This window comes from Pezoporus wallicus, unplaced genomic scaffold (genome assembly GCF_028554395.1).
Source record: "Pezoporus wallicus isolate ANWC-B61680 ecotype Strahan unplaced genomic scaffold, APGP_CSIRO_Pwel_v1 scaffold_6885, whole genome shotgun sequence".
NCBI lineage: Eukaryota > Metazoa > Chordata > Aves > Psittaciformes > Psittacidae > Pezoporus > Pezoporus wallicus.
The window spans coordinates 803,256-823,144 of NW_026638858.1; the positions used below are offsets into that span (position 1 = coordinate 803,256).

General features: G+C 44.4%; 1 protein-coding gene across 4 annotated transcripts in view; it reads right to left on the reverse strand.

Moving 5' to 3' along the window:
• Positions 1 to 19,889, reverse strand: part of SLC22A18 (solute carrier family 22 member 18) — a 79,527-nt gene that overhangs the window by 49,388 nt on the left and 10,250 nt on the right. For 3 of the 4 annotated variants that reach the window (XM_057412837.1, XM_057412838.1, XM_057412835.1), the window contains 3 exons: positions 15,096 to 15,193; positions 12,384 to 12,529; positions 11,526 to 11,658 (listed from right to left, as the gene is read on the reverse strand). In XM_057412837.1, coding sequence (XP_057268820.1) covers positions 11,526 to 11,658; positions 12,384 to 12,529; positions 15,096 to 15,193 — 377 coding nt within the window. Of the gene's footprint in view, positions 1 to 11,525; positions 11,659 to 12,383; positions 12,530 to 15,095; positions 15,194 to 16,810; positions 17,388 to 19,889 lie in introns of those variants that run through there. The other variant, XM_057412836.1, reaches the window with a different exon arrangement.

The window sequence follows — 19,889 nt, forward strand, 5'->3', positions numbered from 1 at the left end:
AAGGAAAGAAACCCTATCACACACAATAACAGATAATCTGTTATGCAGCTTTATATCAGGAAAGAGCCTGATATAGCTTCTGTAGGAAGTAATCTTAAACATCTGATACACCTTTAATAACCATTACTGTCTTTCATCCTCCCATTTTTTAAAGTCTGAGAACAGCATTTAAAACTCTGGCCTCCTTTAAGCATTGCTCAGATGCTCCCCAGATGGCTTTTCCAAGGGGATTTCTAATTATTTGGGTTTTCAAAAGAAATATCCTGCAGGAATCTTTCTGCTTTCTGGAGATTTCCTTCCTTCCTCTACAGATTTCTTCATCCAGGTCTTGATTTAAAACCTAACTCAAAGGAAACATTTCCAATTACTTCAATATCACATACCCTGGGGTAAAAAAGAAACGAACCAAATCCTGTAAAAACAAAAATGGTGCAGATTTCAAAAGGATTCCCAGTGAAGTTCTGTGAAAAAGTAACTAGTCCAAAAGTTTCAGCCTAGAATATTGTGGAATAAAGGAGCATTTAGTGAGACTGAGAAAGTTTATACTGCATACAGACTACAAAGGATTATGATCTCCTCTCCACCAATAAAAATAAATGAAAACTGAAGCAACGGTTGCTGTAATAACAAGTAAACAAGAAAACCTCAGGTGCTCAAAAATATTTAAAGTTTTCAGATCCTGAACTACCTTAAACAGACCAGATTTCCAAAAGTGCTAAATTTCTATCCTCTGAAAATCCACATTAGACATCCCCAAGTGGGAGACTGAAAGAAAACCACAGCCATTTCTGGAAAGCCTGATCATTGCACTTCTGCTTTAGAGGGCAGTTGGAGATGAGAGCAGAGCCCCTTATGCATTTGTAAATGAAGCATATTACTCTAATGAAAAAATAAGGTCTACGTCTCTCCCAGGCCACCAAAGCCACCTCCCAAGCAATAGTAAAATACAATGAGATGTGCTATTCGTAGAAAGCTGCTGCTCTGTATCCCCCAAAATAGGGCATAACCCGATAGGGCATGTTGCCCTGCCTCCTGCAAATACTGGCTGAACAAACCGAGAGTGCTTCTGCATGTGCTTTAGTGCAGACCCACTGCTCAACACACGGTGCTATTCTCTGATGCACTGATGGACCCACACCATGGTGTCCAGTGTCTCAGACCACACCAGTATCATTGCCCTCCTCTTGAATCAGCATCTCTGCTCACCAGTGGTGCTCAAGGGCAGTTGGTGCACCACTTGGCACAGCTCAAGGCTCAGCCCGAGGGGTCAGAAGCTTGCAATCTGACTGCTACAAAGAATGTTTCTGATCCTGGAAATACCTTCTCCTGTGGCTGTGATAACCCATCATTTTTAGGTTAAAAGGATGAGCCCCAGTAAGTGCTGGGGTTAGCCTGGACATGGCCATTTAGAAACTCCCCTTTGCCATGTGGCTGCTTTCACTGCCTTAATGCTTCACGTATCTTTAGCTCTGGAAGGCTGGTAGAGTGGTTGTGAATGGTGTTTCATAAAGAGACTGCAAGGAAACAAAACCTTGTGTGGGGCCTCAGAAGCTGATGTAGTTCATGCAAAGGTCACACCCTTTTTATTTGCCTCTGAGCAGCCCATTTGAGCAGCCTGGCCTTAACCCAGGCCACGGTTAACTGGCATGGACAACTGGGTGTTGCACCTCCTCCCATCCACCTGGCAGCCTCCTGCTTATCCATCAGTCTGGCAGTAACAGCCAAGAGAAACAACAGCAAGAGTTTAATACGCAACCCCAAACTCCTCCAAAAGGGCTGCTTTTCCACCCATCCTTTCTAGCAGCAGGAATATTTCAGGCAGGAGGAAAACAGGGGGGAGAAGCAGTGGATGTATTGTCCACTTTCTTTCACCATGGCAAATCAAAGCCCATTTTGGAACTACTACTTCCTTCTAGCCCAAGCCTGCTGATACCCCAACCTTAAACCCCCAGCTAACCCAATACATCTAAAGCACTAAGCGTTTCTCCTGCACAGCTTCACTCAATTCCCCAAGTCGTAACTCCTCCCAGACCACCCTTCACATGCCAAATCCACACATTTCCGTTCATCCTAACCTTCCCTCTCTCCCTTGTCTGATAGTCCTTCCCACACAAGCACCACATCCTTCCTGCCCCAACCTCACCACAAGGCTGGGTTTGTTCACCAAAGCAGATCAGAATGAAAAGTAAACACAACCTTTTGAATCTAAATGATTAGGAGATGAAGAAGAGAACTGTCCATACTAACATGCACAAACAGAGGAAGACTGTGACACCCCACATTGCCCTCCAGGTCCCTCTGCAATCTCTTGTTGCGCTCAGCTCTGCAGCCTTCCACTTCAGCCCCCAGCCTCTGGGACTCCCCAGTACTGTGCTCTATGGCTGGCTGAGCTTGTTTTTTTCTTCCACTTTTCTGAAACAGCCAAAGTGTAGCACTTGTGTTTGATAAACAATTTAAAAAAAGAAACAAGCTCAAAAAAAGGCATGGTAGCTGGGGTCACAAAGGCTCTGCCTGCCCAGATCACCAGGGGATGAAGAAGAGGATACATCCTGGAAAACTGGATGTGTTCCCCCAATGTAGTAGACATTTGCATGAGCAGTGACAGAGAGTCTGTGTCTCAAAGGCTGTAGAATCATAGAATGGTTTTGGTTGGAAGGAGCCTTAAAGATCATCAAGTTCCAAATTCCTTGCCATGGGCAGGGACACCTTCCACTAGACCAGGTTGCTCAAAGCCCCATCCAACTTGGCCTTGAACACTTCCAGGGATGGGGTAGCCACAACTTCTCTGGGTAACGTGTTCCAGTGTCTCACCATCCTCATAGCAAAGAACTTCTTCCTAATACCTAATCTAAATCTACCCTCTTTCAGTTTAACACCATTATCTCTTGCCATTTCAATCCATGCTCTTATAAAAGATCCCTCCCCAGATTTCTTGTAGGCACCCTTTATGTACTGGAAGGCTGATCTAAGGTGTCTCTGTAGCCTTTTCTTCTCCAGGCTCAGCAAGCCCCAACTCTCTCAGCCTGTCTTCACCGGCGACGTGCTTCAGCCCTCTGATCATCTTCATGGCCCTCCTCTGGACTCACTTTAACAGGCCCACATCTCTCTTATGTGGGAAGTCCCAGAGCTGAACATAGTACTCCAGGTGGGGATCAGAGGGGGAGATTCACCTCCCTTGACCGGCTGGTTGTAATTCTTCTGATGCAGCCCAGGATACAGTTGGCTTTCTGGCCTGCAAGCACACACTGCTGGGTCATGTTGAGCTTCTCATAAACCAACACTCCCAAGTCCTTCTTCTTGGTGCTGCTCTCAATTCATTCTCTGGCCAGCCTGTATTTGTGCTTGGGATTGCTCCAACCCAGGTGAAGGACCTTGCACTTAGCTTTGCTGAACTTTATGAGGTTCACACTGGCCCACCTCGCAAGCCTGCCAAGGTCCCTCTGGATGGCATTCCTTCCCTCCAGCATACCAACTGAACCACATAACTTAGTGTTATCAGCAAACTTACTGAGGGTGCACTCAGTCCCACTCTCCATGTTGAACAGTATTAGTCCAAATACTGACCCATCAGGAGCATCACTCGTCACTGGTCTCCACTTGGACATCAAGCCATTGACCTTAACTCTGTGAATGTGACCATCCAGCCAATTCCTTATCCACTGAGTGGTCCATCCACCAAATACATGCCTCTCCAGTTCAGAGACAAGGATGTTGTGCTGGACCGTATCAAATGCTTTTTACAAGTCCAGGCAGATAACATCAGCCGCTCTTCCCTTACCCACCAAAGCTGTAACTGCATTGTAAAAGGCCACCAAATTTGTCAGGCATGATTTTCCCTTAGTGAAGCCATCTCGGCTGCCATCAATCACCTGTTTTTCATTATTTTAGCATAGTTTCTAGGAAGAACTGCTCCGTGATCTTGCCTGGCACAGAAGTGAGACTGATCAGCCTGTAGTTCCCCAAGTCTTCTTTTTTTTCCCTTTTAATCTAAATAGCAATATTGCAAATATATTGGGAGAGGGGAGGAAAAAAAATCTCATTGCCCCAGATTATGCACGAGGAACACCAGTGCAGAGGGATGGAAAGACTTACTTGCATCATAGGAAAATCACAGCAGAGCCAAGCCCCAAATCCCAATTCAGGGATTAACCACAGCCTCTTCTGAGTTTTCTATTTTCTGTTAATAAAGAAAACACTGCAGTGATAGGACAAGGGGTAACAGGTTAAAACTTAAACAGGGGAAGTTTAGATTGGATATAAGGAGGAAATTCTTTCCTGTTAGGGTGGTGAGGCACTGGAATGGGTTGCCCAGGGAGGTTGTGAATGCTCCATCCCTGACAGTGTTCAAGACCAGGTTGGACGAGGCCTTGGGTGACATGGTTTAATGTGAGGTGTCCCTGCCCATGGCAGGGGGGGTGGAACTTGATGATCTTAAGGTCCTTTCCAACCCTAACTATTCTATGATTCTATGATTCCATTTCCATAGATTTCAATACCCAGTGATACTGCTGGATTTGCTGCCCAGTCATGAAATATTCAAGGATTCAGAAAAGCAGATGAAGGTCCAGTGAGTCAGTCATGAGCAGACACTGCCTTATTGTGCAACTTGTGCAGCGATGGTCATGTTCAGCTCTCTGACACTGCCTCTGCTAGCAAGGCCAGACTCAAAATACCTTGTGCCTTTCCATAAAATTCCACATTTCGGATTTTTTAATTTTTCTTTATGTTTTACACTTGAGATTGTTAAGCCAGGCTTGACAAGAAAAATTGGCCACCACCTCAATGCAACCTTCACAGAATCACAGCTAACAACCCACCAGGCAGGGCACGGCACTGCACAGAAACCCATGGCTTTCCAAGCACTGGCTGAGGGGAGTGGCATTCAAACATCCGTAACTGTTTAGCAGAGCTCACTTCACAAACACACAAGCTTTTGATTGTGATCTAGCCACCACGCATAAAGCAGGGTTTCGCTCACCCGCCACCCACTCACTTTCTGACTCCAGGCATGAGGCAGTGAGGCAGGGCAGCCTCCCCGGCACACATGAGTGATGGAAGATGGAGAAAGCAGTCGGGAAACTTCCTTGGCTCTCCCATATGTATTCCCCTCCTCCCTCCCTTCACTTCCTAACTGTCCATCTGCTGGGGTAACCACTGTCAACCCATGCCACAAATTGCTCTTTCTTCCCATGCTTCTGGTGCAAGCCCTCGCACCTCAGCCCTCTGTCTAAGCAGCACAAACCAGCCACATGAGGAAGTTCTCCTTTTCTTCTTATTATTTCTTTTTCTTTAAATGCCTTTTCATCACGGTTTCCTTGGGAAGATGAAGCAGCTAACCCAAAAGGTCAGAGATGCTTAGGAGGAAGGAGAGTGCTGTGGGGAGAAGAGGCAGGTGGACATTTAAGGTCAGGTTGGACAGTGCTCTGAGCAACCTGCTGTAGTTGAAGATGTCCCTGCTTATTGCAGGAAGGTTGGACTAGATGACTTTTAAAGGTCCCTTCCAACCCAAACTGTTCTACGATTCCATGACGTGCCCTGTGAGCTGGCATAGCCACACTCACAACCTTCCCACTAAATACCTGAAGAAAACTAAGTGGGTTTCGAAAGAAAATGGGGAGCTTCTGAAAATCCTGAGGAATGGGCTGCCAAGCAACAAGTGATTAGCTCAATCCAAGCTCAGCCCTCCTCAGTCATACCCCAATACCCTTAAGTGCAGACACAAGGCATGGGCTCTCCCACCCATGAGCTGCTGGTTCCTACCCAGAACTCCACTTCCTCCCTTGGGAAAGGGCCCCACCTATAGGTGAAGAACCAAAGAGGAGCTCTTAGCCCCATCATCATGCCACTGAAGTTCAGACAATGGGTTATAGGGAGAACATGGAAGAACCAGGTTTCCTGAAGGTCTGCAAAGGAGGAATGAGGGCACCTTTGCAGTATTACTGTGATCTTCCAATGGGTAAATAGGAGAAAGCTAGTGGACCCAAATCTAAAACTGGTGCCCTAGAAGTGGTAGGTGGTGTAGAGGTTTGCAGGAAGGAAGGGCTGGGCCTGAGCTTCATGCAGTCCTTTCTGTTGCATGAAGGCAGCACAGACAGGGGATACTGTTCAGGACCTATATCCTGGTGACTTCTGGTATGCTCACAAACCAGTATCAAACTCCAGAACTGTGAGCACAGGCACAATGTGCTGATAGCCAGAGCTAGTGTTTTGGTATTAAGCAGGTAGAAATCTTGCGAAGCAAGCTGCTTCCCTGAGTTGTTTCAGGCCTGCTTCATGAGGAGGTAAATGGTGCTGTAGAAGTGCCTGTGTCTGTCCATCAACCACATGGAGTCTGAACAGCAAATTTAGGTATAACTGTCTCCACTGTAGATATCTAAGATTAGGTGAACTCCACCCAAAGGCCTTTATGCACTGAGGCATTTCACAGGTTCAAGAATAGATTAAACAAGTCATCAGAACTAGAAAGCTCTAGTGATGGGAACAGAGGAGAAAGAGAAGCCTTAGGCCTGAACCCTCAACCAACAAGATGTGGAGGGATGATGTGCACGATCCTCTATCCAGCCCTGGCTAACATAGACCATACAGACAATTTTTGGGACCATGGATTCCAAAATTATAATTGTTGTCATGCAGGGTAAAGTTAAAAAAGAATCTCTGGATCCGGAAGGGCACAACTGTGGTCCTCTGTGCCTTCCCCATACCACCAGCTCCTTGACAAACAGCCCATTTGCTATTCTCTCCCAAGACACCACACAGCTCTACCAACAGTAATAGACCACACTGCAGCTTGTGGATGACAGACACCACCTCCCTTTCTCCAATGTCCCTTGATACAAAGGAAAAAGCAATGACTGTACAAGTGTCACCGATCCATGCTGCTTGGCCAATCAACATCATCCCAGGCAGAGACATACCACAGTTTCTACTGAAGGCAGCAGGAGCAGCTCCCAGCAGCAGAATGCCCTGCTTTGTCCCGAAATTGAGCACAGCCCTCTCACCCTTTGCCGTACTCCCACCAGCCTTCCCGGCTCCCAGCCTTCAGCCCTTTAACACCCACAGTTTTTTCCACTGTTCTGTGAAGCGATGAGAAATCCCCTGCCAGAGGACATTGTTCAAATGGGTTATTGAAAAGAAATGCAACTCCCTACTCCAGGTGGAAAAGCTCCTTCTTTTCCCCTTGAGGAAGAAGGATAATAGCACAGCCAGGGAAAAAAAGACTATCCCCAAAGCCTGCTGTAATAATATTAAATAAGAAACTGAAGGGGTTTGACCAGGAAAATCCCAAGTTCAAAAGAATAATTGCTCCAGAAGATTTAAGCCTACAGCTGAGTCACTAAACCGAAGAAACCTCTCCTTGCCCATAGAAAGCAAACAAATCTTCGGTCATGCAGCAAAGCTTCTGTATGTCCTTGTTAGAAAGAAAGAAGAAATAAGCCAAATGCAATTAATCATAGTCCCAGAAGAAAGGATGAAATCTCTGTAATTAGCTACCTAGGCTCATCTTTCCACTTTTAAAGACTAATCCAGCCTTCTTCTTTCACCTTTCATCCACAGCGCTGCCTTGAAAGTCTACTGCAAATACCAAATCAGTTCTCTTCAGGGGTACACACTCACACTCACCTGCAGCCTGTGGTCCCCTAACAGCTTTGCAATAAATGTACAGGGAGGGGGGAACATTTGTAGGGAGCAAACAGAGTTCCTTTTCTTAGTCACCTTTTGTGCATGAGCTGGCATGGTGTTTTCAGACTATCCAAGAACCTGGGGACCTTGGCTGGTCTACAGGCATTATTTTCAAGCTAGGTATTTTATATTTACAATCCAATCCAATGACCAGAAAACACTAATTTTTATTTATTTATTTATTTAAAAAGCAAACAAGACCCCCCCCCCCCCAAAAAAAATCCAAACAAAACAGCACAGAAACATGAAAACACTTTCCAAATGGTTAATATTGCAACTGCTTGTGTTAATAAATTGGTTTAAACCTCATCCTCATGTGGTGTAAATTTGCCTGACCATCACTCTACCCATAAAAAGTGTGTTCTTCACAGCTGTATGCACTGTCTGTACAGAGGCAAGTGGACAGGGCTATATATTAACAGCAAGGTCTCCAGCAGTTAAATTCAGTAAGTTGAAGCCAGATGGCAAGCAGTTCCTTTAACTACAAAAGGAAAAGCCACGCTCTATAGATGAAACATATCCGGTCTAAAAGTCACAATTCCTTTGCTACATGTTCATCCAAAGTTTTGGAAAACATGGGGGAAAAGTATAGTACTTCAGAGAGAGAAGGGCTGCAGACAGTGGCTACAGCTTAGGAGTGGAGGTCAGGACCCAACATCCAAAAAAATCCTATGCGAATCAAAACAAGCCATTCAACTTCCCTGGGGCTCCTTTAATAAATAACAGTTGACAAATATTATTCCAACAATAAAAACAACAACAGACTGGCTCCTTAGGTCAAATGCATCAATGGTAAATACAATACAGTTGCATAATACCAAAATGACATCAGCTGAGGAACTGAGACTGGTTTCTGCCCTGTCTCTTGTACACAAACCACTGCTAAGGTATGAATAATGCTGTCAACAGACAGGGAAAGCTGGCCAGCTTTGTGGCAAGGGAAAGTGAAGAACAGACTGGACAGAAGTCTCCAGCTTTGCTCTTCCATGACATAGCAGAAATCCTTATTTTCAGAGGAAGGAGAATGGGCCATTCTTCTGTGAAAAAGATGGAAGTAATTATGCAGCTCCAAGTACAGCTGGAGCCTTCCTTTTAAAATGTGGCAGAGAGGGATGATTAACAGCTGATCTGTGGGATATGGCAACAAGGTCAAGGAGCCCCGGGTATGACCATAATGCAACACCCACTGCTTTCCCTCCAGGTTAGTGCTTCAGACACAGTCAGAGGTGCTGGGGATGCTCTGGAGGCTGTTTGGTGGCATGGAGCTGTCTTCACCTGCCAACTCACCAACAGCATCAGCCAAAAGGCTAAAAATCAGTAGGTTGCTCCTCCTTTTCTTTGCACAGAAATCTGGCAGAGGAACTAAGCACAGTGTCAGAGGGAAGGTGGGATCTGATTGCAGCAAAGGTTCTACCAAACACCCAGAGTGATCTTCTCAGCCTCAAGCTGTTGTTTATAAAATCCAATCAGCCCCCTGCATGTCAGGGTGGTCAAGAAGGATCCTGCCAGTGCGTTGGACTTTGTCCCTTTTTAATGGGAATTCCTACCATCCTTCCACGAGGATGCACAGATCCTCATGCAGAAAACGAAATGCTGCCGGCAGACAGGCTGCTTTCCGTAGTACTTCTACAGGACGGAAGAGCCAGCCCCGAAATCTCAGCGATGGGATGGGTACTCCGGCAGTGAGGCATGAACTGCGAGCCGAAGCTGCCCTCCGCCGGATGCAAGGGAAATAACCCACTGTGATGGGAAAGTCAAAAGCTACGTACTTCTCCAAGCGCAGGTCCCTTACTTTTCTGTAATGACCACTAACATTCACTTTCCTCGGTGTTATGTTGCAGGCACTAATGTAAAGGCCAGAAGCTTCCAAAATAAGGGGAGTCTGGAAGCATTCTGTCGTCTGACAGCATCAAGTCCCAACATTCAAATGCTGGAATGCATTCAACTATCCCTAAATAGTGAATTGAAACAGGGGATTCTCTACTATTACTGATTTTTCCATACACCAGCAACTGATGCACACGCTGGAAAGTAAAACCCCATAATTTTTTGCTAGATAACAATTCTTAAATATGGGCATATAATCAAAGATTAAGGTGGGAACTGAAGTAACCTTTATTTTCAGACAGCTGACATGCACAAAGGGACACAATCACTGTATTCAATTAAAAATAATACTAATTAAAACTGTATCCAAGCATCAACAGCTATAAAAACTTTAAAATCCTGAATTATTTTTTATGTACATCCCCAATTTTCATTTTGTGCACTATATTCAACTACAAAATGAATCCTCCTAGCCAGCCTTGTGTCAATTCACAAACACAGAACAGGCACCAATCACAAAATAATTAAAGAAAACCTTTCAGGTTTCAAGTGAGATGAAGAAAACTCCTGAGATTGTCTGCAGCAATTAATTTGACCCAATGCTGCCAAGGTACAGCAGCAAACAGAGTTTTCAGGGGCTACTCCCTAAAGAAGCAAGGTTAAAGTATTCTAATCATTAACCTTTGCAAAGATTTGAGACGCAAAGTAGTATTGCTGCAGCACCTGAATGCATGTGGACACACAACAGGGTTCAGAGAGCAATGTGCGATGCCTAACACCATAATGGAGCATGCCCTAAGCACGTATCACCTCATACAGTCCATGGTGCTTATCACACTAGGACAAAGATCATGAGAAAAAAAAAACACACACAAAAAAAAAAATCAATGACATTTAACTTCACATCCTGGAGTTCATGAAAGTTGATTTTTAACAAGATGGCATTGCAGTACAAAGGAAGGGAGGTGGGACATAGGCTGGTAAGGTGGCCCTGGATCACCATGGTGGTGAGAGGCAGTGTCAGGAACACTGGTGGGCAAGCCCACAGTGATATCTAGTGGACACTGACCCCTGCCAGCGACACTGACCAACGCTTGCCAGTGACAAGGCAGATTCACTAAACCCAGAGCTTCTCCTAGTGATTTTCAACCACTATTCTACACTGTAGCACAGCTCTAATGCTCACAAAGTTCAAAAAAAGTTATTTCCACGCTCACCTGATTCTGCAGAAGCAAGTGTCCATAATAAAAGAAGCAGAGCAAAAAAATGCTCAAAAATTCACAAGGGTTTTTGTTAGGTCTTTTTTTGTTCTCCACTAGAGAGATGCTGGGTAATCTTCCAGGAAGGTTATAGCCACGTGTACTACCCTGCCTGCAAAGTTCTCTGACACACTACACCTTTTGTGCTTCCTCTACTAATAATGAACAGATACTGGTACATTCAGTAAAATCAAGCATTTCTTTCCTGTTGCAGCACATAAGAGAAGGTGTCAGCCTGCTACAATGTGCCAGACTGCGCAAAGCAAACAGGGAAATGGCAGGCATGGGCTTCATCTTGCTGTGACAGGGCTAGACCTCCTCGCTCTTTTCTATCGCTGTTCCAGGCTTGTTTTCCCATTTCCCAAGCATCCCCCAAGTGCACCAATTTCCCCACAAGTTTCACACTGCTCCTTATTTCCATTTCTCAGCTGTACAACACTGTTTCTTAAAAGCAGGCTATGTAGCATGTGCTGCTTTCCAGCACACTCAGCCCCAAAGAGAACAACCAGGAGACAGACAGACTCCATTTCCCAATCCAACTTGTTTTTAAATCAATTTAAGTAGACAGAAGATGAGATTTTCAACAAGGTCTCCTTAAAAACCATGGAAGTTCTTTGTAGCAGTACCAAAAGCAAAATTTTGAGTTCTGGTATGATCCTCTACTGCCACCAGCAGTAAGCTGAGGAAGGAGCAAAATACCCCTTAGCAGCTCCTTCAATGGTTGCAACAAGGCCAACACTGAACAAGTGGGGCACTCACCCTAATTTGGTGGAGAAGACACCTCCTAGGACAGAGCCAATGATGATGCCTATTCCAAAGCAAAGACCCAGCTTCCCCAAAGCATCAGCACGTTGGGAAGGAGTAGTCATGTCTGTAATAACCTTCTGAGCACCTGCGGAGAAAAACAAATCCCTAGAAGAAGCTTGCCACAGGGTCTGAGCAGCAAACACACAAATTTTTAGGACACAAAAACAGCACCTGCCACAGAACTGTCCTTGCACACTGTTGGTGTGGAATTGGTTCAGCTTGTCAGTCATAGGAAACAAAATCACCCAAGCCACTTCACAAAAGGCAAGAAGAGTCTTAACATGCTATCAACCTGTCCTCTTGTGTGAGTTCAGAGACTTCTAGTAGCTAAAGGTTTATGGTTTTTACTAGAAACATCTAGGAAAGATCAACAAAATCAGAACAGCTTAGTGGGTAACTGAAGGTATTTTTGGCAATCATGTTTCATTTTGAACAATACACTCACTTTACCATGAGAAAAGGAAAAGCTTTCCTATAAAATACCATGGTTGCAAGAAGGCAGCTGAGAAGTCTGGGACAGCACTGCTGCCAACAAGTGATTGTCACCTGTGTCTGAATGGTGAAGTCCAAACAATTTGCACAAGATCATACAGGAGGATGGACCTGGGACTAAAGGCTAATAGCCCTGCTTTCCATAAACTAATAAACCTGTTCCTTCATGTTCTTACCGTTTCACCCCGATAACCATCAAATGCTCCTCCTGCCTTCCTTCATGCTGTTGAGCCTGTTGACTTGAGCAATGTGAGCAAGGAGCGAGGACTCTGGCAATAAAAGCAATTTGGAAAGCCCCTCAGCCCTGACCTACATTACCTGGTAGCCCATGCATGAACACTGCTGGCAGCCTGGAGAGGAAGAGGAGGGGGACGCTCGTGGAGATGGACATAAGCAGGAAGAAGGCACTTCCAGATGCACAGGAAAGAATTAAGGCTGCTCGGGCACCAAATTTATCTGCAAACCTAGTACAGAAATGATACAAGGCTGTCACAAGTGGGACTATGCAGGTCATTGCAAGAGTGATGCACCCAGATGGATGGAGTTGCATGGCCACCTCACTCTCATTCCCCATGGGAAGCACTGGTCAGATTCTCAGAAGTGCGCAGTTCCCAAGAGGACTAGATATTCAGAGACGATAATACAAAACAAAACAAGCAAAAAAACCCAACAAATGAAAAACCAAAACAAGCCCCCCACCCTCCCCAGTGTAAGTCTTGCCTGGAGGAGGACTGCAAGGACCACTGCTGAAGCACCAGCTGCCCACCTGGGAATTCAGGGACATACACTTTGAAATAATGCGGGAATACACCAGCAACTGCCATCTCTTAGCCTATTTCCAGACCCTTCATAAGCGCAAGATAATGTGCTTGCTTAAGCCTCCTGCTCTGGCATTCCAGTGAATAAATGTGGCTGCTAAACACCAGCCACAGGCAGAGGCAATTATAACAGCTCAGCAACTCATTCAATATTATCTTTTCAGAGCATACGGTGCCCTCAAATTTTACTTTGTGAATCTCAGAGTTGGTTCAGACCAGGGAATCAGGCTAGCTAATTTTTTTTTGTTCAGGTTCAGTGGTAATTGAAGTTATTTCAATTTCTTTCCAGATGATGGTCAGAGCAACATTTCTCTTTCAGCATCACTTAAAAAAAAATAAAACAAAGGGGAAGTTTTCTATTTAGGTTCAATAAAGACTTAATAGTGACTCAATTTTTTTTTTTCTGTTTGAGAAAAAAAACCAAAACAACAAAACAGCTGAATCAGGTTTTGGCTCAGGTTTTATTCAACTCCAAGTTATTTTGAAAAGCTAAGTCAGACAAAGTCTGAGAGTACCACAGAAAGGGTTCTGAGCAACTGGGGCTAAAACAGGCTCTAGACAGCTTTTTTCCACTACAATTCCTCCTTTCTTCATTTTGTTGAAGTTGTATAGTACAGTTTGCTATGCAAGGTAATGTTCATCTGCTATTAGTTGTGATTATGCCAAAAGAAACAACCCCCCCAGAATGCCAAGCCTGGTCTACAAAGTTAAGCATAAGTAATTAAAGGGCTTCACACTGAGAAAGAAGTACAGGTCAAAACTTCACTGTTTACATGAATGCCAGGGAAGTTTATATTAGCTGTTTGTAACTTAAAGACCTTGGCTTACTACATAGTCCAGGGTTGTTTTTTTTTGTTTTGTTACTGAAGAGTAAATTCAGTGCTTCATCTTCTCCTGGCTGTTTAGGAGCATCAAGCAAGAAGAACAAGAAAAACAGACCTAAGCTACACATTTTTATGTCTCTTATCCCCCTCCTTCCCATTTTCTCTTTATCTACCTTCATACTGAGGTCAAAGCAGCCTCACATCTAGGAAAATCCTTTTCATCTCAAACCTACATTGCAAATTTTGGCTTCAATCTGGCAGTATACACCTTCAGTCCCACCTACACCAGTGGGAACCTAGACCTGGACGGATTCAGGTTTACCTTTTTCTTCCCTTCAGCATCCCCTCCAGACATTACTGAATGACATGTGCAGAGGAAAATCAGATTTCAGATGGCACCAGATCCAGACCAGAAATATTACTCTAGATTTGTATATTAATAGAAAAAGCATTCAAATTGGCCCCTTGCACCATACCATCTTCATTCTTAGGAATGCATTTTCTTCCAAACTGCACTGGAGAATTTGATGCTATTAACTTTAAAATGTGTATTATGTTAGCATTGAAGGGCTTTTAGAGATCAGATCCTTGAAGTGCTACACACCATCTACTAGAGGATCTTGTAGAGCACTGAGGCACACAACAGCTCCATATCCATATCCATTTATTACTTTGTTGACCAGTAGCAAGACTGAGAAGAAAAGGTAGATTTTCTCATCCTCACTTTAGTTTTCTGAATCTGGATTACACTGCTCTTTCAAATTTTTTCTGCTTTTTGGGAATGTATTCCCCCATCTCACAATTTTTTGGGGGCTGCTTACGTTTTATTAGGAACAGAAGCATGTGTCCCATGGGGTAGAGAGGCAGAAACCCTGAGTCCCTTCCACTCTTCTTATTTTTACAGACGAACTTATAGATAGATCCATTCTTAAAAATTGATGCAAGTCTAGCTTGCAGTGAGATTCAGCTGTAGAAACAACATGACCCTCAATTATTTTCACTGATGGCTCTACTTAACATCAATAAATACCCTCCTTTTTTTTTTAGGTTTCCCAGTCACAAGACATTTCTTAGATTATACATAGCTATAAAACATTCGCAGGATTAAGCTGTTAAGAGCTGGGCTCTGAAGACTGATAGTTTAAGCCTGCTCCCAGTGTATTGCTACACTTATATGTGTGTCATTAAAACACAGCTAAGTTAATAAAAAGGCTGCTTCTATGTTGCAGTATTTCTAACTATAGTATTTATTCTCCCCTCACCCATTTATAAAATCTTCAAACATTTCAACAGGACCAAGAACCAGAACAATATGACTTTTTACTATAGTAAAAAATGTCTGGCCTTTTTCAGCTAGGTAAAAGGCCATGAGAATTGTTCTCTCTTACCTCCCAAAAATGGAACCTCCCACAAGCTGGAGGACACCAAAGGTTGTCTGGAGGTAGCCAAAACCCACTGAATCCAAACCTACGCTCTTGGCCAAGTACTAAAAAAGAAAAAACAAACAACAAAATCAATAGGTCAGAGGAAACGAGGTATGCTATATTTCTGAATAAAGACCTTACTGTTTTGGTTGAGAGAACTACAGCTCCAAACAAGCACTTCCTGCAGTTCCCCATACCTAGAGATGAAATCTTCACTGGGTCAGACACCGGCTGCACATCCAACGAAGAGCAACAAAGTTAGTGAAGTGTGTAGAGCATAAGTTGCATGAGAAGCAGCTGAGGGAACTGGGGGTTGCTCAGCCTGGAGGATAAGAGGCTGAGCAGAGATCCTATTTCTCTCTACAACTACCAGAAAGGAAGATGAAGCAAGGTGCGTGTCAATCTCTTCTGCCAAGTAAGAAGCAATAGGACAAGAGGTGACAGCCTCAAGTTGTGCCAGGGGAGGTTCAGATTGGGTATTAGGAACAATTTCTTCACCAAAAGGTTGTCAAGCACTGGAACAGGCTGCACAAGGAAGTGTTGAGTCACCATCCCTGGAAGTATTTAGAAGATGTATAAATGTGGCACTTAGGAACATGGTTTGGTGGTAGACTTGGCAGTGTGTGGTTTATGGTTGAACTCAGTGATCTTAAGGGTCTTTTCAATCTAAATGATTCTATGATTCTACAAAACCAGGCTGCCCTGGGTTCAGCAGTAGCAGTCATTTTTTCTCCTTCTTGGTAGCTGGTGCAGTGCTGTGTTTTTGACTTTTGGCCTGGGAACGGTGCTGATAGCACCAATGTTTTTAGTTACTGCTCAAACGTTTGGTCTGGCCAAGGACTTTCTGAGTCTCATGCTCTGCCAGGGAGGAGGGGAAGCCAGGAGGAAGCAGAGACAGGACACCTGACCTAAACTGACCAAAGAGGTACTCCATACCACAGCACGTCATGCCCAGGATGTAACTGAGAGTTACCCAGAAGAGCTAGGACTGTGTGGTTGGACGAGGTATCGGTCGGTGCTCGGTCGGGTGGGGTGGGGCAAGTTATTGGTTGGCGAGTGCTGAGGTGTTGTAATTCTCTTCCCTTGTTATTTCCTTTATCATTATTATTATTGGTGGTAGCAGTAGTGATTTGTGTTATACTTTAGTTACTAAACTGTTCTTATCTCAACCTGTGGGAGTTGCATTCTTTTGATTCTCCTTCCCATCCTTCTGGGAGCAAGGGGAGGGCAAAAAGGGGGGGGGGGGGGGAGTGAGAGAGAACTGTGTGATTCATGGCTGACTTTGTTTAAACCATGACACAGGCAGAAAAGTCCAGCGAAAAGAAATGAATCCTACTCATGGCTGGTTTATTACACTCTCAAAAAAACCCACCTCTGCTCTCAAACCAATGATTTCTGCTGCCTGCTCATTGGGTCACCCTCCCACTACAAGCAAGAAGATACAAAGCACATTAGTTCCACCCAGAGCCATCAGGCCAGGAAAGGTCTCTAGGTGTTACTACAGTACAAATAATAAACTCGCTTTTACTGCCTGGGCATATACTGAACACAGTCACAGCTAGGTAGGAAAACACTTTCCTCTCTCTTGCTAGAAAATCTCTAGATAGCTTTCCTGGAAAATTACATAGCCTAGCACTTGAAGGCAAGGCGTGCTGTGAAACAAAATAACCCATACTCACAGGCATGACTCCCATCTGCATGAAGATGAAGGACAGCTCTATGGTTACAATCACATAGGCAGCAAGGATCACTTGTCCCTTTTTGATGTCTCCTGAGCGGCTGCTCTCCCCCAGGGTCTTACTCCTCATTCCCGAGGCTTCTTCCTCACCTCCAGAGCTGACTTTTACATTTATAGTGCTCATGGAACAATTTACTGCAGGCTGATGGGCTGAGAAATGACACAAAGGTGATTTCTAGCTGGGAACATGAAGCATCAGTAAGGCACAGAAACTGTTGCATGCAGTTCAAAGCTTACAGTTCAAAAGGTAGTGAGTCAGCATGACAGGGATTTATTCATTCTTTCTTTGTTTCTTCCCTCCCCTTGCTTTCTTGCCAGGCAGGATTAAAGGTAGCCATGCATCAAATCACAGATCTCGTTCTTCAGCTTTGTCCCAGGTGGGCTCATTGCTTCAAGTACCATCTAAACTAAGACCAGCTTGAGAGTCCCAGCAGAATGAAAGCGGACATTGACCCAGACAAGAACACGTGACAAAATCTTCAACTCTTTAACTGTTTAACTTCTTTCACTTTTATTTCCTCTGGTGGCTCAGAAGAGATGACTGTTGCAGTTCTTCACAAAAGGCACTTTGGTTTTATTTTTGGAGATGCAAGTGAAGCTTACAATAGAATAGCTATTTCTAAGTCCTCTTGCTTCTTGCAGTAGATTTACACAGATCCTAGAACAAACACAGATCTTACATGCAGTTAGAGGTGCTCTCATCAACATCTCTACTTGAGCCGTTTTCCCTCTTCCACCAGGTGCTGCAAATTTATTAGAGACTGAGCTAGCAAATGTTCACATGTGATTTCACTCAGAATACAAATTAGCAGCCAATGCCAGAAAAAAATAAAAAAAAAAATAAAGCATTAAATCCACACAAATCATGAGGCTGACTGCAAAGTGGGGAATTAAATAAACACAACTCATTTGTCATTTGGGGGTTTTATTTGTTTGCTTGCTTGTTTACTTAGGGTTTTGTTTGTCTGCTTGCTTGTTTACTTGCTTAGGGGTTTCTTTGTTTTCTTACTTGTTGAATCCTGGTTTCTTACTTATTGAATTCTGGCTGAGCATTGTCTTTATTTTAAAGAGAAGAAGAAAGCAGAGGTCTCAGTGCTCTGATTTTGTAGAATTACAGGACTTTTGGTAGTAAGGGATCTCAGGAGATCTCATCTGCTCTCCTGCTTGAACATATCAGCTGAGCTGTGGCTTTTTCTAGATAAGCTTTGCAAATCTCCAAGAAAAGAGATCTGCCCCTCACCGAGTGTGTGGGAAGAAGGTTTTCCTAATGTGCAATCTGAATTTTTCAAGCTGTGGTTTGTGGCCATTGTCTCTCATTGTATCAACTGTCACTACCAAGAGGAGTCTGTCTGCATCATCTCTGGAGCCGTCCTTCAAGCAGTTGCAGGTGGCTGTTAGGTCACCCCAATCTCCTTTGCCAGACTGAACAAGCCAAATTCCCTCCACCTGTTTCAAAGACTACATACTCTAGATCCCTGATCTTCCTAGTAGCCTTTCAATGGGTCCAACCCAGTTTGTCCACAACTCTCTTGAACTGGGAGGCCCAACACTGGGTCAGCCTCAACAGCACCAAGCAAAGGAAGACTAACAACTTCCCTGGATGTTCTGACCATGCTCTTCCTCAGATGGCCCATTACATACTTTGCCGTATTCCTGATGAGCATGCACTATTGATTCACACAGCATCACCGCCACCCATGGTCTTCATGCTGGGATTGCTACACGTCCAGTTGGTCTCCAGCTGTCATTGATGCAGGTGGATATTCTGCCCCAGCCTTAGGGCAAATTGTCCCCGATTTCAACTTGATGAAAACCCTGAGGTTTTGGTTGATTCAGCTGTGACACTTCAAGCGGACTGTCCAGTATTGACCACATCAGCCAGTCCCCCTGATTTAGTAACACCTCTGCTCAGAAATGGAGGGCCAACTCACTGTGAAGGCTGACACAGGCACATCAACACAGGGACACAACACAGACATTTGTTGGCTTGGATCCAGTGCGGTTGTCAGGGCCCTCACGCTTCTGATGAAGCCCTGGGAGAGGGAACTATAAGATCTCTGGGCACACCTTGTTATTCAACACATGTCTCCACAGAGATCCAGGATTTGGTGAGGGCTGCCAGGCCCTCCTGGCGAAGGAGGAAGATGACCAAAGGTTTAATGTTTCACCAGGGGTGGGTACCATACCTCTGGAGGCTGAACAGAAAAAAACTTTTGCAATCTCAGCCAGTGCATTAATAAAAAAGCACCTTTAAAGAATGACTTTCCTACAGGGATACCAGCACTCAAACAGACCCAACAAATAATGCCCTAGAAATCGTACCTGCTGCTGAAGAAGGAAGATTACCCAGTGTGTATCCCAACTTAGCAAAGGATCAGTGCTCAACATTTGGTTCATCTCAGTGTGCCTGAGATGGATTTGCCTGCACTTGAACACCCTGCAGCACAGCATCAACATCACCACTCTCTGGTTTGTGCTGGACAGGCATGATTTACAAATTACCAACATTGAATAGAAGAGTCAAATTAATTACAGAACTCTGTTTATGAGGGTTTTGAGACAACCAAAAAAGCAACTCATGCAAATGCAATGTAAAACACTGCTTACAGGAAACATTGCTGACTTGGACTTGAAAAGCATCAATGTTTTGACTGGTGAGTTTGTCTCAGCAGCAACTGGAAACAGATCCCAGCAAGGCTACAGAGGGAAACAATGACTTGCAGATGCAGCCACTCGCCACCAGATCGAGCCTCATCCTGCCCAGGGCATGCAGTGCAGACAGCTAACCACTCAGATTTAGCTGTTTTTTACTGGCATTGACAAGGGAAATAGAATTAAAAAAAAACCTGGAGTTCAATTTTCAGCCTCAGGGGTAAAAGCCACAGTTCTGAAAGACAGGGACCTAAGCTCAATGCCTGCTGTGGAGGTGACCATGGAGAACGAGCTATGATCACCAGATTTAGGGTATTGTCGTGGTTTAAACCCAGTCAGGTAATTCGTTCTCTCACTTCCCCCCCTTT